The following is a 13,047-nucleotide window of genomic DNA, read 5'->3' as shown; positions in this document are numbered from 1 at the left end:
AATGTTGTTATGATCTTAATTAGCCCAGTGTTGGTAACATAGAATAACCAATTAAACTGTTAAACCCAGCCTGATTAGGACTCCCCTGGTATTTATCACTTCATCTCTAGGTAAGGGTAGGGAGTGCACGGGGATGATACGATCACACACACACACACACACACACCCACCCACCCACACACCCACACCCCCCCGGGAGGTCCAGGCCAGTCACAGTTAGTGAGTCGACCCTCAACAGCTGGGGTTGGGGGTCCATCCACAGCGCATGAGATGATTGTTTTATTAAAAATCAACTTCAAATCAGACATGTAGAGCTGGTTTCAAAGGTACCAATTAGCACTCGTTCTCATGTCACTCAGGGGAGTGAAACGCACTGTTAGTCAGTGCAGCCCTTTTCACAGAGATTCTTTCAAGGTCTCGTTTCAGTGGTAAACAGGATCCCTGTTTGACTGCCTATAATCCATACTGCAGTCTTGAGGAAACTGCTCAAATGTCTTTGCTGAACTGCAACCCCCCCTACAGACACACACACGGCTATCCTCTCAACCCGGGACCTGTTCGCTCATTTGAGCCCTTGTAAAAGTTTACTGTCGTGAAAGCATAGCAAAGCCCAGGGAGGTTTTGGAAAGCATGCTAAGATGTGGTAAACTTTACTAAGGGAGTGATGCAGAGCCCAGCTGGTTATGGATTGTACATGTGTGAGTTTTTGTAATAAAACCAGATTTTACAAAAAAAAAAAAAGTGTGCCATTTGTTTATTTAATAGTTTTTAATTATAATAAAATGTGAGATTCATAACGAGGGAATCTGCATGGTCGGGACGCTCTCCTGTAGTTGGAGTGTCGGAGACATTCGGTCTCGCTCGGCAGTCCTCTTGTGCAGCCAGTGAGCTCCTAAGAAGACTTTTATTGCACAAGAGATGGGCTGATCTGGACATTAGAGCTGCACAAACTGATTATTGAGACACGCTGTCCTCGGGGTGGGGGGGGGGAACTTCATTCAGAGTGACACTAGTGAAGAAACAGCTGCTTGTCCTCCACAGAGTGTAAGAAAAGCAGCGATTATCACAAACCCAAGCAGCTGTTCCACTCGTTTCCCTCTCAATGGTAAATCAGTCCGATGGACACCAGCGCCCCTTTCCTGTGGAGAGCTCACTCAGTTAGAATCGTGATTTCGTGCCGCACCGCTGCAGTTTGGAAGATTACAATAGAAGGTTTTAACAATGGGTGGAGTAGATTTTGGATCCCAAAAATGCGCATGCGTATACACTTCTGCGCTACCTCTTGACTGTAGTCACGTATGGCTGGTTTCAGAGACTCCAATTAGCACCAGTTAAATTAGATCGGTGCCACTCTGGGGCTGTGAAACCAGCCATGAACGAGTTGCTGCTGCAGCATGGGACCTTAAGCAATCAAAGGTCTTTGTTTTTTTGTTTTCTTCTGCATTTTATTAACTTTATTCACGGCACAGGTATCACAAAAGCACTTTCAAGTAACACATTAAAACAACATTTTCAGAAACAACACGTGTTATTGTACAAGTATAAAGAAACATTATTTGCATTTGCTTTTTTAAATAAATAATTTATAAGGGAGTTATACGCTATAATCCATTAAATCACACCTCACAATGCTGAACAATATTAATCTATTAAATCACATCTCACATGCTGACCACATGCTGAAAACTGAAGCTGTTTAAAGATGAGGACAAGATGACTCCCACTGTATAGCAGTGTGATCCATTCCTGGTTTTGCTATGAGTTTAACCTGAGCTTGTTACCTGGACACATGGCTAATGAAGCTCGTAGTAAAACCTGGAATGAGTGAAACTGCTATGCAATAGGAGTCTTATTCCCATCCTCGGTGCTCACATAACAAAAACGATTGCAAAGTAGGAAAGAGTAGTTGTTTGACGCCCCCCCTCTAGTATACCGCGGGCTGGGTCAGTACCTCCGAGGCCGGGGGGGGCGTGGCGGCAGCCCCTCTCTGATTTGCTCGTATACGACCTCTTCGGGGTCCCAGGGCCTCCTCTCGGTGCGGGGGGGCAGGGGCACTTGGGGGGGCGCCCTCTGTCTTGAAGGGAGAGGCTGGTAGGGGAGCGAGAGAGTAACAGTAACACTTTAGTTTAGGGATCCGTTACAGCGGGTAGTATATATGAAACATACAGTAAGACACGTCCCCACTGGAGCCTGTTAGCAGCAGCTACACTTACAGTGTCACTGAGAGGGTAGATCTGCACTCAGAGAGTCAGAGACAAAGCGTTTCAAACGTTTAAACCACAAAAGAATCTACTGAGACAGATTAAAGTCCATTTTATTAAGATTTAATGATTTATAGCTCCCGAGTGGCGCAAGCTGTAAAGGCACCCCACGTGGAGTGCAGGATGTGCCCTATAGTCCAGACTATTCCACAGCCGATCAAGGACGGGAGCTCCCAGGGGGCGCTGCACAATTGGCCAAGCACCGCCTGTGGGGAGGGAGGGTTAGGTTGGCCAGGGTGTCCTCGGCTCACCGTGCTCCAGCGGCCCTTGTTGTCTGGCTGGGCACTTGTGGGCTTGCCTGTATGCTGCCCGGGGCTGCATTGTCCTAGCACAACAGTTCGACCTTGGTGTACCAGCTCAATTTAAAGAGAAGACATGAGCTCTAGCGATGATCAAACGTGTTACTTCTTACTGAGGTATTTCTTCCACACACTAGGGGGCAGCAGAGTGCTGCAGGAGGACAGGTTAATGGTTCCACTCTGGTGTAGTGGCTGCACTTGAGAGTGGCTTTACACTTATAAGATGTGATTGAAACAGAACAACATCTACAGCATAATTCCAAACAACTACAAGAACAGTTATTCTGATGAAGAATATTTGAACAGGTCAGTTATTCTGATGAAGAGTCTTTGAACAGGTCAGTTATTATGAGGAAGTCTTTGAACAGGTCAGTTTTTCTGATGAAGAAACTCAATATCTGGTAAATGGTATAAAGCCCCCCCTTTAATATTCACCTGCAGGGTGAGGTCTGGGCTGGAGGGGCTCCCCACACAGAGGGGGGGTCTGTGTGGCAGGTCTGGGGGTCTCCCAGTCTGAGCGAAGGCAGGGATACTGGGAATGGGAAGCAGGGTGGGGGTGGAGTGCGGTTCCCCAGTCCTGGCTCTGCTCACCTGCAGGTCTTCAGAATACAGAGACTGATCTGGAGGAAAGAATGAAACCATCACAGACAGAAACCATGTGACACAGAAACAGGGTTAGTGCACAAGGAGGCAGACAGACAGGGTTAGTGCACCTCTGAGAGCTGTCTAATGAATGGATGTGCATGGTGGGTTAGGGTTAGGGTTAGGAACAGTTTTGTTAGGTGTAGTAGCTTTAAGTGTGCTTCTTCAATATTTCCGATCATTCACCCTGGCACTCAATTCATAAATCATTTTATTAGAGACCATGTGGGCTTATATAAGAGCTTCCCATAATAAAAGCATACAAAGTGTGATAAAGCATAGAGAAGAATGGTACAGAGAGGTCCTGAAAAGTCCATTAAAAACATGACAAGCCATACCCCTCCTGGTGGAGTCCTGATCAGGCTGTGGGACGTTTCTCCCCACTGCGTAGAAGGCGATGGGGAGGTCGGGTTGGGAGTACACTGGGCTGCACTGGGAGGACTGGGCAGCGAGGTGGCCTGTCTCTTCATACGTGTGCGGAGCCAGCAGCTCAGAGTATTTGTCTTCGGGGGGGTCGGTGGGCTCTGCGTGGGCTGCAGCGGGCTGTCTCTGCTTGTTGACCCGTGCGTAAGGGGGGTCAGAGTGCGCTGCGTGACCAGGGTGCAGTCCCTGGGGCTCCCCAGCAGGTGGCGAGTGTGTTTGGCCAGGGAGGAGCAGCAGAGGGGTGGGGAGAGGAGGGATGAAGTCTGGTATCTGGGTGAGATGAGAAACAACACTGGTCATATAAATCAGTGGAGTCACTTCACAACACCGGTCTATATAAATCAATAGAGCCACTTCACAACACTGGTCTATATGAATCACTATGAATCAATAGAGTCACTTCACAACACTGGTCTATATGAATCAATAGAGTCACTTCACAACACTGGTCTATATGAATCAATATCAGTCAATAGAGTCACTTCAGGTACGGAATACAATTTAAAATAAATAAATGGATGTTTTATTTTCCATGTTTTTAAATGTTAAAACGGTTCCAGATTTGTATGCGTTGTTGTAATGCTTTTATTAAGGTAAGAAAATCATTTAAACTGATATTTGAGATGCTTTTTCTTACATAAGTCTCCTTTCTCTTGTTTTTCTTTATTTTTCTCCTATCTCTTGTTTTTCTTTATTTTTTTTTCTATCTATTGCAACAACATTTTGAAAGTTTGGAAAGCCCCATGCGTTTATGTTGTATTTCTTACTTGAAAGGCTGTGTGTAAGTAGGTGGGTGTTACACAGGCTTGGTATAATATCTGTTCCAGAGAATGTGCTCCAGTGTGGGACAGAAATGTGTCGAGTTAGAAATGAACGACAGAGGGGGCGGCATCAAGAATCAAGCTGTGTGCTTGTCATGTGAGGAGGAGGAGGAGGAGGTCTGAACTGGGGCACTTCAGCTAAGCTCTAGAACACATGCTCTGCTAACACAGAACACCGCTGTGGAATACAATCGCATGGAATATCAGGGGGGAAGAATGGGACCATGCAGATTACAAGAGTATTAGCAATATCACATGTTTTAGAAAGGTGCGAAAGTGGATCTACCTGATGTCTTAATATAGGATGCTCAGCTGCTGAGAAACAGGAGGGGGGAGGAGAGTCAAAGCATTGCTGCCAGTTAGTCACATGAGAGTGTGCCCCAGTTAACAAGCACACATGAACTGGACCACGATGCAATTCTCTGAGCGCTCGGGCCCGACTGCCATGTCTACAAGTTCCTGTCTGGCCTGTGAGAGAGTTCCAGCTTCTGAGGTCATATTGAGCAGCGATCTTGTCATCGTCACACTATTATTTTTATTAGCAGCCTCCTTATCCAGGGAGACTTACAGTTGTTACAAAATATCACATTACAAAATATTACATTACAGATAAGAGCAGTCATGAAATACAGTAAAGTCAGCGGTCAATAAAAGCAAATTCAAATAAGAGAAAATAAAAAAATACAGTAAATAATTACGTTTGAGAGCGATTTTGCCTAAGAGCAGTTACCCTATAGTAAAATATTTGCTTGTAAGAGTACATTCCATTACACAGTAAATACAATAAATGGATAAGTGCGATTTCAAATCAGAGCAATTACAAGAAATGTGAATCAAATAAATGATACGGTGAATATTTACAGCTGAGAGCAGCAGTATATCACACTAGCTGACTTATATTTTGTCTAAAGATATATGTTGTAATAACTGTGTTGTTTCTGTGTATCAATAATTGTTTGTTACTTAATGAAATGGGTCCTTTGATTATTCTGAATCTAAATCCACTGCCGTTATTGTCTCTATTGTTCGATATGAATTCATACAAGGCAGGCTTGTAGGGCTCGGACTCGAGTCATGGGCAGGCGGCTCGGACTGCACTCGGACTCGGTCTTGCGTGACTCGGACATTCGGGCTCTGACTCGGACTTACTAACCACGAGTCATTCCACCAGCATCTCCCACAATACAATCCAATCCAATCACCGGTTAGCCCTGCTGTCTTTGCAGCCAATCATAGTAAGAATAAGAAATTAGAAGCGGTTACGTTACACCCCCAGTCCTGCTATGACCGCGCAAAGACCACGTTGTTCTCCCTCTTTCGCGTTCAGTTTTGTAAGAAATGACTGATGTCAGCCTGGTTAACAAGTACAGCAGTGTTTGGCTTTTAACGAGGCTGTCTCTTTACTACTTCAAACCGGGTTCTCTTTACTACTCCAAACCGGATTCTAAGTGTTTTAGCTCTGTAGAAATACATTTTTTAAACTGCATTCTTGGAAAAATACATGTTTTGATTTTCGTGAATCTCTGAAATATAATGTATTTGTTTGCAATGAAAACAATAGAACATTGGTCACCTGAGTAATTCTGAGTTTACTGAAAACAAACATATATGAAAAAATGAATAATCATCTAAGTTCTAATCATTCTTTTATAGCTTCTTAATTCATATCAGAAAGTCGCTGTGTGGATAAATATTCTGGGCATTGTTTCTAATCTCCACTCTTTCCCAGCACACGCCATCACTGTTTGCAAGCAACGTCAATGAATTCACCTGGCAAATTCAGTGTAAAAATAGCCACTAAAGCCTCAAATCGAAACGTGTCTGCCGTCAAACAGGTAGACATAACAGACGGTATGAATGAATGATAGCAAAAAAGAACAACAGAATCACTTAATTTACCAAAAGGAAAATATTTTTTTATGGATGCGGGGAAAACAAATTAACAATGCGCTGTGCATAATTGCAGAGAGCAAAAGCAAAGGAAAACCGACAATATGGAAAGCAATACGTGAATATCCAAATATAAAGCAATACAAATAACAAAACGCGCAATTGACTGCTCCTTATTAGACAATAACGACAGTATAACCCTCTAGAGAGCCTCCTTCCAACTTCATTAAACTCCAACAAACCTTAATAGAATACAAGAGCATATGAAGAAATATAGAAAAACAGAGAGAAAGCAACAGAAAGCACAGCACACAAACTGGACAATAGTAAATACAGTCAGAAATAACGTCCACTTATCCTTTCCCCAGCCCTAGCATGTGCTGGCTGCACTGTGCAGCATTATAAACAGCGGCTACCTAGAAATCTCTGTCTGTGTGAACTTCATTTTCTATTCCATTATTAACCTACACATAATGTTTTTGTGTAAAAAAAAAAAGAAAGAAAAGATACATTATCTGAAATCAAATGAAGTGAAGCAGAATCTCATCGAATTATCTTTTTTACTATTTGTGCATTTTTCCAGAGGGATAGCAGTCCGTTAGTAAAGTGTTCCCTCTAATACCACTACAATAAAACAACATATAACTAACAAGTGGAGTACATGAATGAATGAATGAATGAATGAATGAAAGTGTGTATATGAACACGTTATTCTGCTTTTCATTTGCTTCTAGCCATCGTTTGGTATAATGTGTTGCTGATGTTATGCAGAATGGATAAGACGCCCAATGCGCACAACTGTCTCCTAGCAAGTGAAAGCACCACTGTGTTCTGGACGCTGTAGTTTATTCTAGGAACATATCACGGCCACGTGAGATATCTTTCCCTTTTTGAATTACAGGCACTTGGACACACCTAGTGATTTGCTGCGCGTCACAGCACTGGGGCACTGAATGAGGGAGTGGTGGAGAGTATAATACGGGCATGCCTGACACCAATCGAAAGCGCAAAGCCTGCGCTTTTAAAAGACGTTGAAACCGGAACGCTATCTGTTGAAGCGATCGAGTAATTGGCAACAAACAAAACTTAGGAGCCGACTCATGTCACATGACTCAAGCCTTAGTTTCGGTTTGCTGTAGTTTTGCTTAGGAAGCTGTTCAGGGCATCATTGGAAAGCTCTAATGCTGTACTTTAAAACAAGCCGTGAACCAGGAAGCTATTACAATGACTACATTCACGCGAGAAGGGCCCATCCATACACTATGCTGATTAACCCTAAAATAATACCAGACACCTGGACTAGAATTATCCTTTGCATAGTGTAACAGGATGGGTGTCTAACAACTACCTGAAGAAACAAAAATGAAGTCATTAGATCCACATCATAACTGATTCTAAACCACTGTGGGGTCTGGATCGACCCCAGGTTACCTTATGAGGGTTAATGAAAATTGATTTGCATTTGTTTCAAGGACTCGTGACCCAGACTCACACTCGGGACTCGGACTTGAACATGGACATGGACTTGAACACGGACACGGACTTGAACATGGACACGGACTTGAACATGGACACGGACTTGAACATGGACACGGACTTGGACTCGTTACAACGCTTAGGATATTTCATCTACAATAACTATAATTATAATTAATAACCACAAACCCTACAAATGCAGTTACTTGTCTTCTGTTGGCAGGTTAGCTGTGTCTCACCTCGTTCTGTCTGCAGCTCCCTGCGGAGTCCAGCGCGGTGTCCAGCGCAGTGTCCAGCGCAGTGTCCAGTGCAGTGTCCAGTGCAGTGTCCAGGCTCTCAGTCCCGGGGTCAGGCAGGCTCAGGGACTTGGATTTCTTCAGCTGCTTCTTGAGAACGGCATACTGGGGTGCCTCCGCGTGGGAGTGAGGGGGGGAGGAAGGCTGGGCCACCTCTCCCCCACTCTGCCTCCGTGCACTCACTCGCACCCCCTCCCAGCCAGCCTGCTCCCCCGCCTGCGCAGTACAGAGAGACACTGTGACAGGATTCCAGCACAATACAGCACAGCACAATCTGATATAGCACAATGTGACCAGATTCCAGCACAATACACTGTAACATTGCAATATAACACAATACAGCACAATACAATGTAACATCGCAATACAGCACAATATAGCACAACAAAACACAGAACAAAACAATACTACACAGCCCAGCAGAAATACATCACACAGCCCTATTCAATGCAATGCAACGCAATACAGGACCATTCAAAGGGGATTTGATAATGATGCTGATTTGTAGAGGGGCTGGGTCAAACAGGCTTGGCTGACGTGTGAGGAGTGAGGGGATCAGAGATACTGCACCTTGGCACAGACAGCAGTCAGAGTCTCATCAAAGGGCCCCACTGGGTTCTGTCTGTAGTACTGAATGAGGGAGTCCAGGCTGGGGTGAACGCTCTCTTCTCCAGCTATCACATACTGCCCTCCTGCCAGCTGATCAATGATAAAGTGCCGGCAGCGATCCGCAGCCCTGAGAGAGGAGGAGAGGGGTGCAGTTACTATGTGCTGCTGATTAACAATGATCCGCACCCCTGAGACTGACCTGTATGACAGGACCAAGCAGAGCTGTGATTCTGCTGTGACACTGACTATATGACAGGACCAAGCAGAGCTGTGAATCTGCTTTGACACTGAGCTGTACGACAGCACCAAGCAGAGCTGTGACACTGACCTGTATGACAGGACGAAGCCGATCTTTGATTCGCTGAGTCGCAGCAGAAAGCAACCGAGCCGTTGGTTCATCAGGAGCTCCTCTGACTCCCTGTGAGGATACAAACACACACACACACACGATTACACAGAACAACACACATATGATTACACACAACAACACACACGATTACAAACGATAACACACACACACGATTACACACAACAACACAAACACACGATTACACACAACAACACATGATTACACACAACACACACACACACGATTACACACACACAATTACACACACACACACACACACACACACAATTACACACACAATCACACACACATGATTAAACACAATCACGCACACACACAACTACACACCCACACACATAGAATGGTGGTAGTATACCTGCGGGAGGTGAAGCCGTGGAACCAGGCTGGCAGCGCCCCCTCCTGGCTGCGCAGACGGGGGGCCTGGGTCTGCTCGAACCATAGCAGGGTGTGCGCACGGAGCTGACAGCCAGGGGGCGCCACTCCCAGGGAATAGCCCTTTTGAAACACAACCACACTTGAAGCGCTTCTGCATGCCACTGCTTATTGAACTCATTGTTCCCTTAGAGAGTCTCCCTGTGGAAACTCACCATGGCAGCTCTGCTCTTTTCCCATCTCCATTCTATGGTTTACAGCGATGGAAATAAGACTGCTGTTACACAGCAGGGTCACGCATTCTCGGTTTCACTGCAAGCTTCATACGCTACAGTGTACAGGTAACAAGCTCAGACGTGTCTTATTAAACTCATAGTCAAACAAAGAATGGATCAAACTGCTATGCAATGAGAGTCTTATTTCCATCCCTGCATTTACCATAGTTGACCCTGGTTTGCCATGTTTATTAAGATGCTTTACCATACCTCCCTGTTCTTTACAGTGCTTATCTGCTGCCTGACCTGAACAAACAGTGTGACTTTACATTTCCGTGGTGTCTAAGCAGTCCCTTGTAAAGGTCAGGCACTGTGTTGTGCGTAGTATTGCTGCAGGTTCCCCCATGCTTTCCCATTGTTCTGTGCATTTCCCATCGTTCCCAGGGAAACGTTTGAAAGGGGTGTTCAGGCTGTTCTAAATGACAAGCGGATGTGCTCGACTCAAACCAGGAATCCCACACATGCACGCTCACGCACCTGGAAATGCAACTGCAGAAAAACACAACAGTAAGAAAGACAGCAGCTGATCTGAGTGGAGCCGCTGCAGGAAGCTGTCGACACTTCCTCTTCCAGCACAGAGGCAAACCCTTGAGATAAGCTTACCACTGTCGTTTGTTCATTTCTGCACTTTCACCATTACGGTTGCACTATATACTTACCATAGTTTACTCTGGTTACCATGTTTCCACTGGACTTCTTCCACTTTGCTGTGTTTTTACTGTGGGAAGCTTTTACAAGGGGCAGGCCTGTATATTGAGTGTTTCCACTATTTTTCAAAAGCACACTGAATTTCCTTTCGTGTCTAAATGTCTCGACCCACAAGGACTGTTTAAAAAGTGATCCCTGTGGACAATACAAATCTGTCCTCAATCAGAACTTTTTTTTGTGGACTTTTTTTTTTAAAAGCAGTTCTTCAGCCCTTGAGTATTATTGAGGAATAAGTAAATCTAATGTTGAATCCATTGTTAGCGAAAGAAAGACCTTGATGTTGCTAAGCCTTGCTTTCAGATAGAGCTGCACTTCCTTGCACCCGCCCCTCGCATTAATAACCAGCCAGGTGCGCCTCCCCCTGTTGGCTGACAAACAGGTCAACCAGACTTCCTGGAAGGCAAGGCAAGCAAACCGAGAGCTTTTCTTAACCCAGGCAGAGTCAGGTGTTTTTCAGAGCATATACTTGCCTGCTGTAACATGTGTTTCTTTCAAAACTGCCCATTTAAGACCTGTATACAGTAACAAATGGAAGACATAGCCAGCACTTCAAAACCCTACCCCTGCTGTAAAACACATTAACTCTCACCTCCTCCATGTTAATGGCTGGTTGGCTTCTGGGTGCGCACCGAGGCACCGCTCCTGTGTGCTGTGGGCGAGGCAAGAGGTTAGTCCTGGGTTTGATTGGCGGTGTCCTGCAGGCGGGAGCGGACATGGTAGTTGGTTGGTGTGGCTTCAGTCTCTCACGGGGAATGGGAACTGGCAGTGATTGGAGAATTCTCTCGCAGTGTCGGAGTTCATCCGCTAATAATAATAATAATAATAATAATACAATTCAGTGTAATTCCAGTGTAAAATGTTGAAAAGTAGTTTTCAATTATTAATTCATACATTTTTTTTAATACCTTTATATGTTTAGCATGGCAAATTAAACAGGATCATTTTGCAGTTTTCCCATGGTTATACTGAGTGTAGTTTTCTGTATCTTTTAATATGCTTTACTATACCTCTCTGTGCTTTATAATGCTTCCCTATGCTTTACCATACCTCTCTGTGCTTTACAATGCTTCCCTATGCTTTACCAGACCTCTCTGTACTTTACAATGCTTCCTGTGCTTTACAATGCTTTATGCTTTACCATACCTCTCTGTGCTTTACAATGCTTCCCTATGCTTTACCAGACCTCTCTGTGCTTTACAATGCTTCCCTATGCTTTACCATACCTCTCTGTGCTTTACAATGCTTCCCTATGCTTTACCATACCTCTCTATACTTTACAATGCTTCCCTATGCTTTATGATACCTCTCTGTGCTTTACAATGCTTCCCTATGCTTTACCATACCTTTCTGTGCTTTACAATGCTTCCCTATGCTTTACCAGACCTCTCTGTGCTTTACAATGCTTCCCTATCCTTTATCAGACATCTCTGTGCTTTACAATGCTTCCCTATGCTTTACGATACCTCTCTGTGCTTTACAATGCTTCCCTATGCTTTACCATACCTCTCTGTACTTTACAATGCTTCCTTATGCTTTACCAGACCTCTCTGTGCTTTACAATGCTTCCCTATCCTTTATCAGACGTCTCTGTGCTTTACAATGCTTCCCTATGCTTTACGATACCTCTCTGTGCTTTACAATGCTTCCCTGTGCTTTATCAGACGTCTCTGTACTTTACAATGCTTCCCTATGCTTTACCATTCCTCTATGTGCTTTACAATGCTTCCCTATGCTTTACCATACCTCTCTGTGCTTTACAATGCTTCCCTATGCTTTACCATACCTCTCTGTGCTTTACAATGCTTCCTTATGCTTTACCAGACCTCTCTGTGCTTTACAATGCTTCCCTATGCTTTACCATACCTCTCTGTGCTTTACAATGCTTCCCTGTGCTTTACCATACCTCTCTATGCTTTACAATGCTTCCCTGTGCTTTACCACAGCAGCATTGCAAAGCAGACACTGTGCTGTGAGGAGGCTGCAAGCTCTCCCACATCAGCATTGCAAAGCAGACACTGTGCTCTGCGGAGGCTGCAAGTTCTCCCACATCAGCATTGCAAAGCAGGCACTGTGCATGTTTGAAATCTATATTATTGCAAACTACAGTATAGCACTCAAGGAGGCAGCGAGAGGGTGTCAGGGTGAGGTGAGAGTGGTCAAGCAAACAGGCAGGAAGTCAGACATCCGCTGTGAGGTCTTTACTGAACAGACAGAAAGCAACAGAAATGCAGTTTAACAAATAAGAACAAGGTGGAACTGTTGGCAGCAACCCATTGGTCCTCCTTCCTCATGCACCTCTTCTAAACACCTGCATCATTCACCCCAAATCTACACACCTGCATCATTCACCCCAAATCTACACACCTGCATCATTCACCCAAAATCTACATACCTGCATCATTCAACCAAAATCTACATACCTGCATCATTCAACCAAAATCTACACACCTGCATCATTCACCCCAAATCTACATACCTGCATCATTCAACCAAAATCTACATACCTGCATCATTCAACCAAAATCTACACACCTGCATCATTCACCCCAAATCTACATACCTGCATCATTCAACCAAAATCTACATACCTGCATCATTCAACCAA

The 13,047-nt window shown here is 44.6% G+C and overlaps 1 protein-coding gene across 1 annotated transcript in view; it reads right to left on the bottom strand.

The window, feature by feature from the left end:
* Nucleotides 1-862: 862 nt before the first annotated feature.
* si:ch73-109i22.2 (SH2 domain-containing protein 2A) overlaps nt 863-13,047 on the bottom strand; it is a 15,084-nt gene continuing 2,899 nt past the window's right edge. The window contains exons 3-10 of the mRNA XM_041238905.1: nt 11,032-11,246; nt 9,443-9,582; nt 9,046-9,135; nt 8,679-8,844; nt 8,052-8,324; nt 3,541-3,895; nt 2,996-3,180; nt 863-2,088 (exon numbers count right to left, since the gene is read on the bottom strand). Coding sequence (XP_041094839.1) covers nt 1,945-2,088; nt 2,996-3,180; nt 3,541-3,895; nt 8,052-8,324; nt 8,679-8,844; nt 9,046-9,135; nt 9,443-9,582; nt 11,032-11,246 — 1,568 coding nt within the window. The 3' untranslated portion in view covers nt 863-1,944. The remainder of the gene's footprint in view (nt 2,089-2,995; nt 3,181-3,540; nt 3,896-8,051; nt 8,325-8,678; nt 8,845-9,045; nt 9,136-9,442; nt 9,583-11,031; nt 11,247-13,047) is intronic.

This window comes from Polyodon spathula, chromosome 51 (assembly GCF_017654505.1).
Source record: "Polyodon spathula isolate WHYD16114869_AA chromosome 51, ASM1765450v1, whole genome shotgun sequence".
NCBI classification, from domain to species: Eukaryota; Metazoa; Chordata; class Actinopteri; order Acipenseriformes; family Polyodontidae; genus Polyodon; species Polyodon spathula.
The sequence above is the reverse complement of the archived record's forward strand: the minus strand, read 5'-3'. Positions and strand labels throughout refer to the sequence as shown.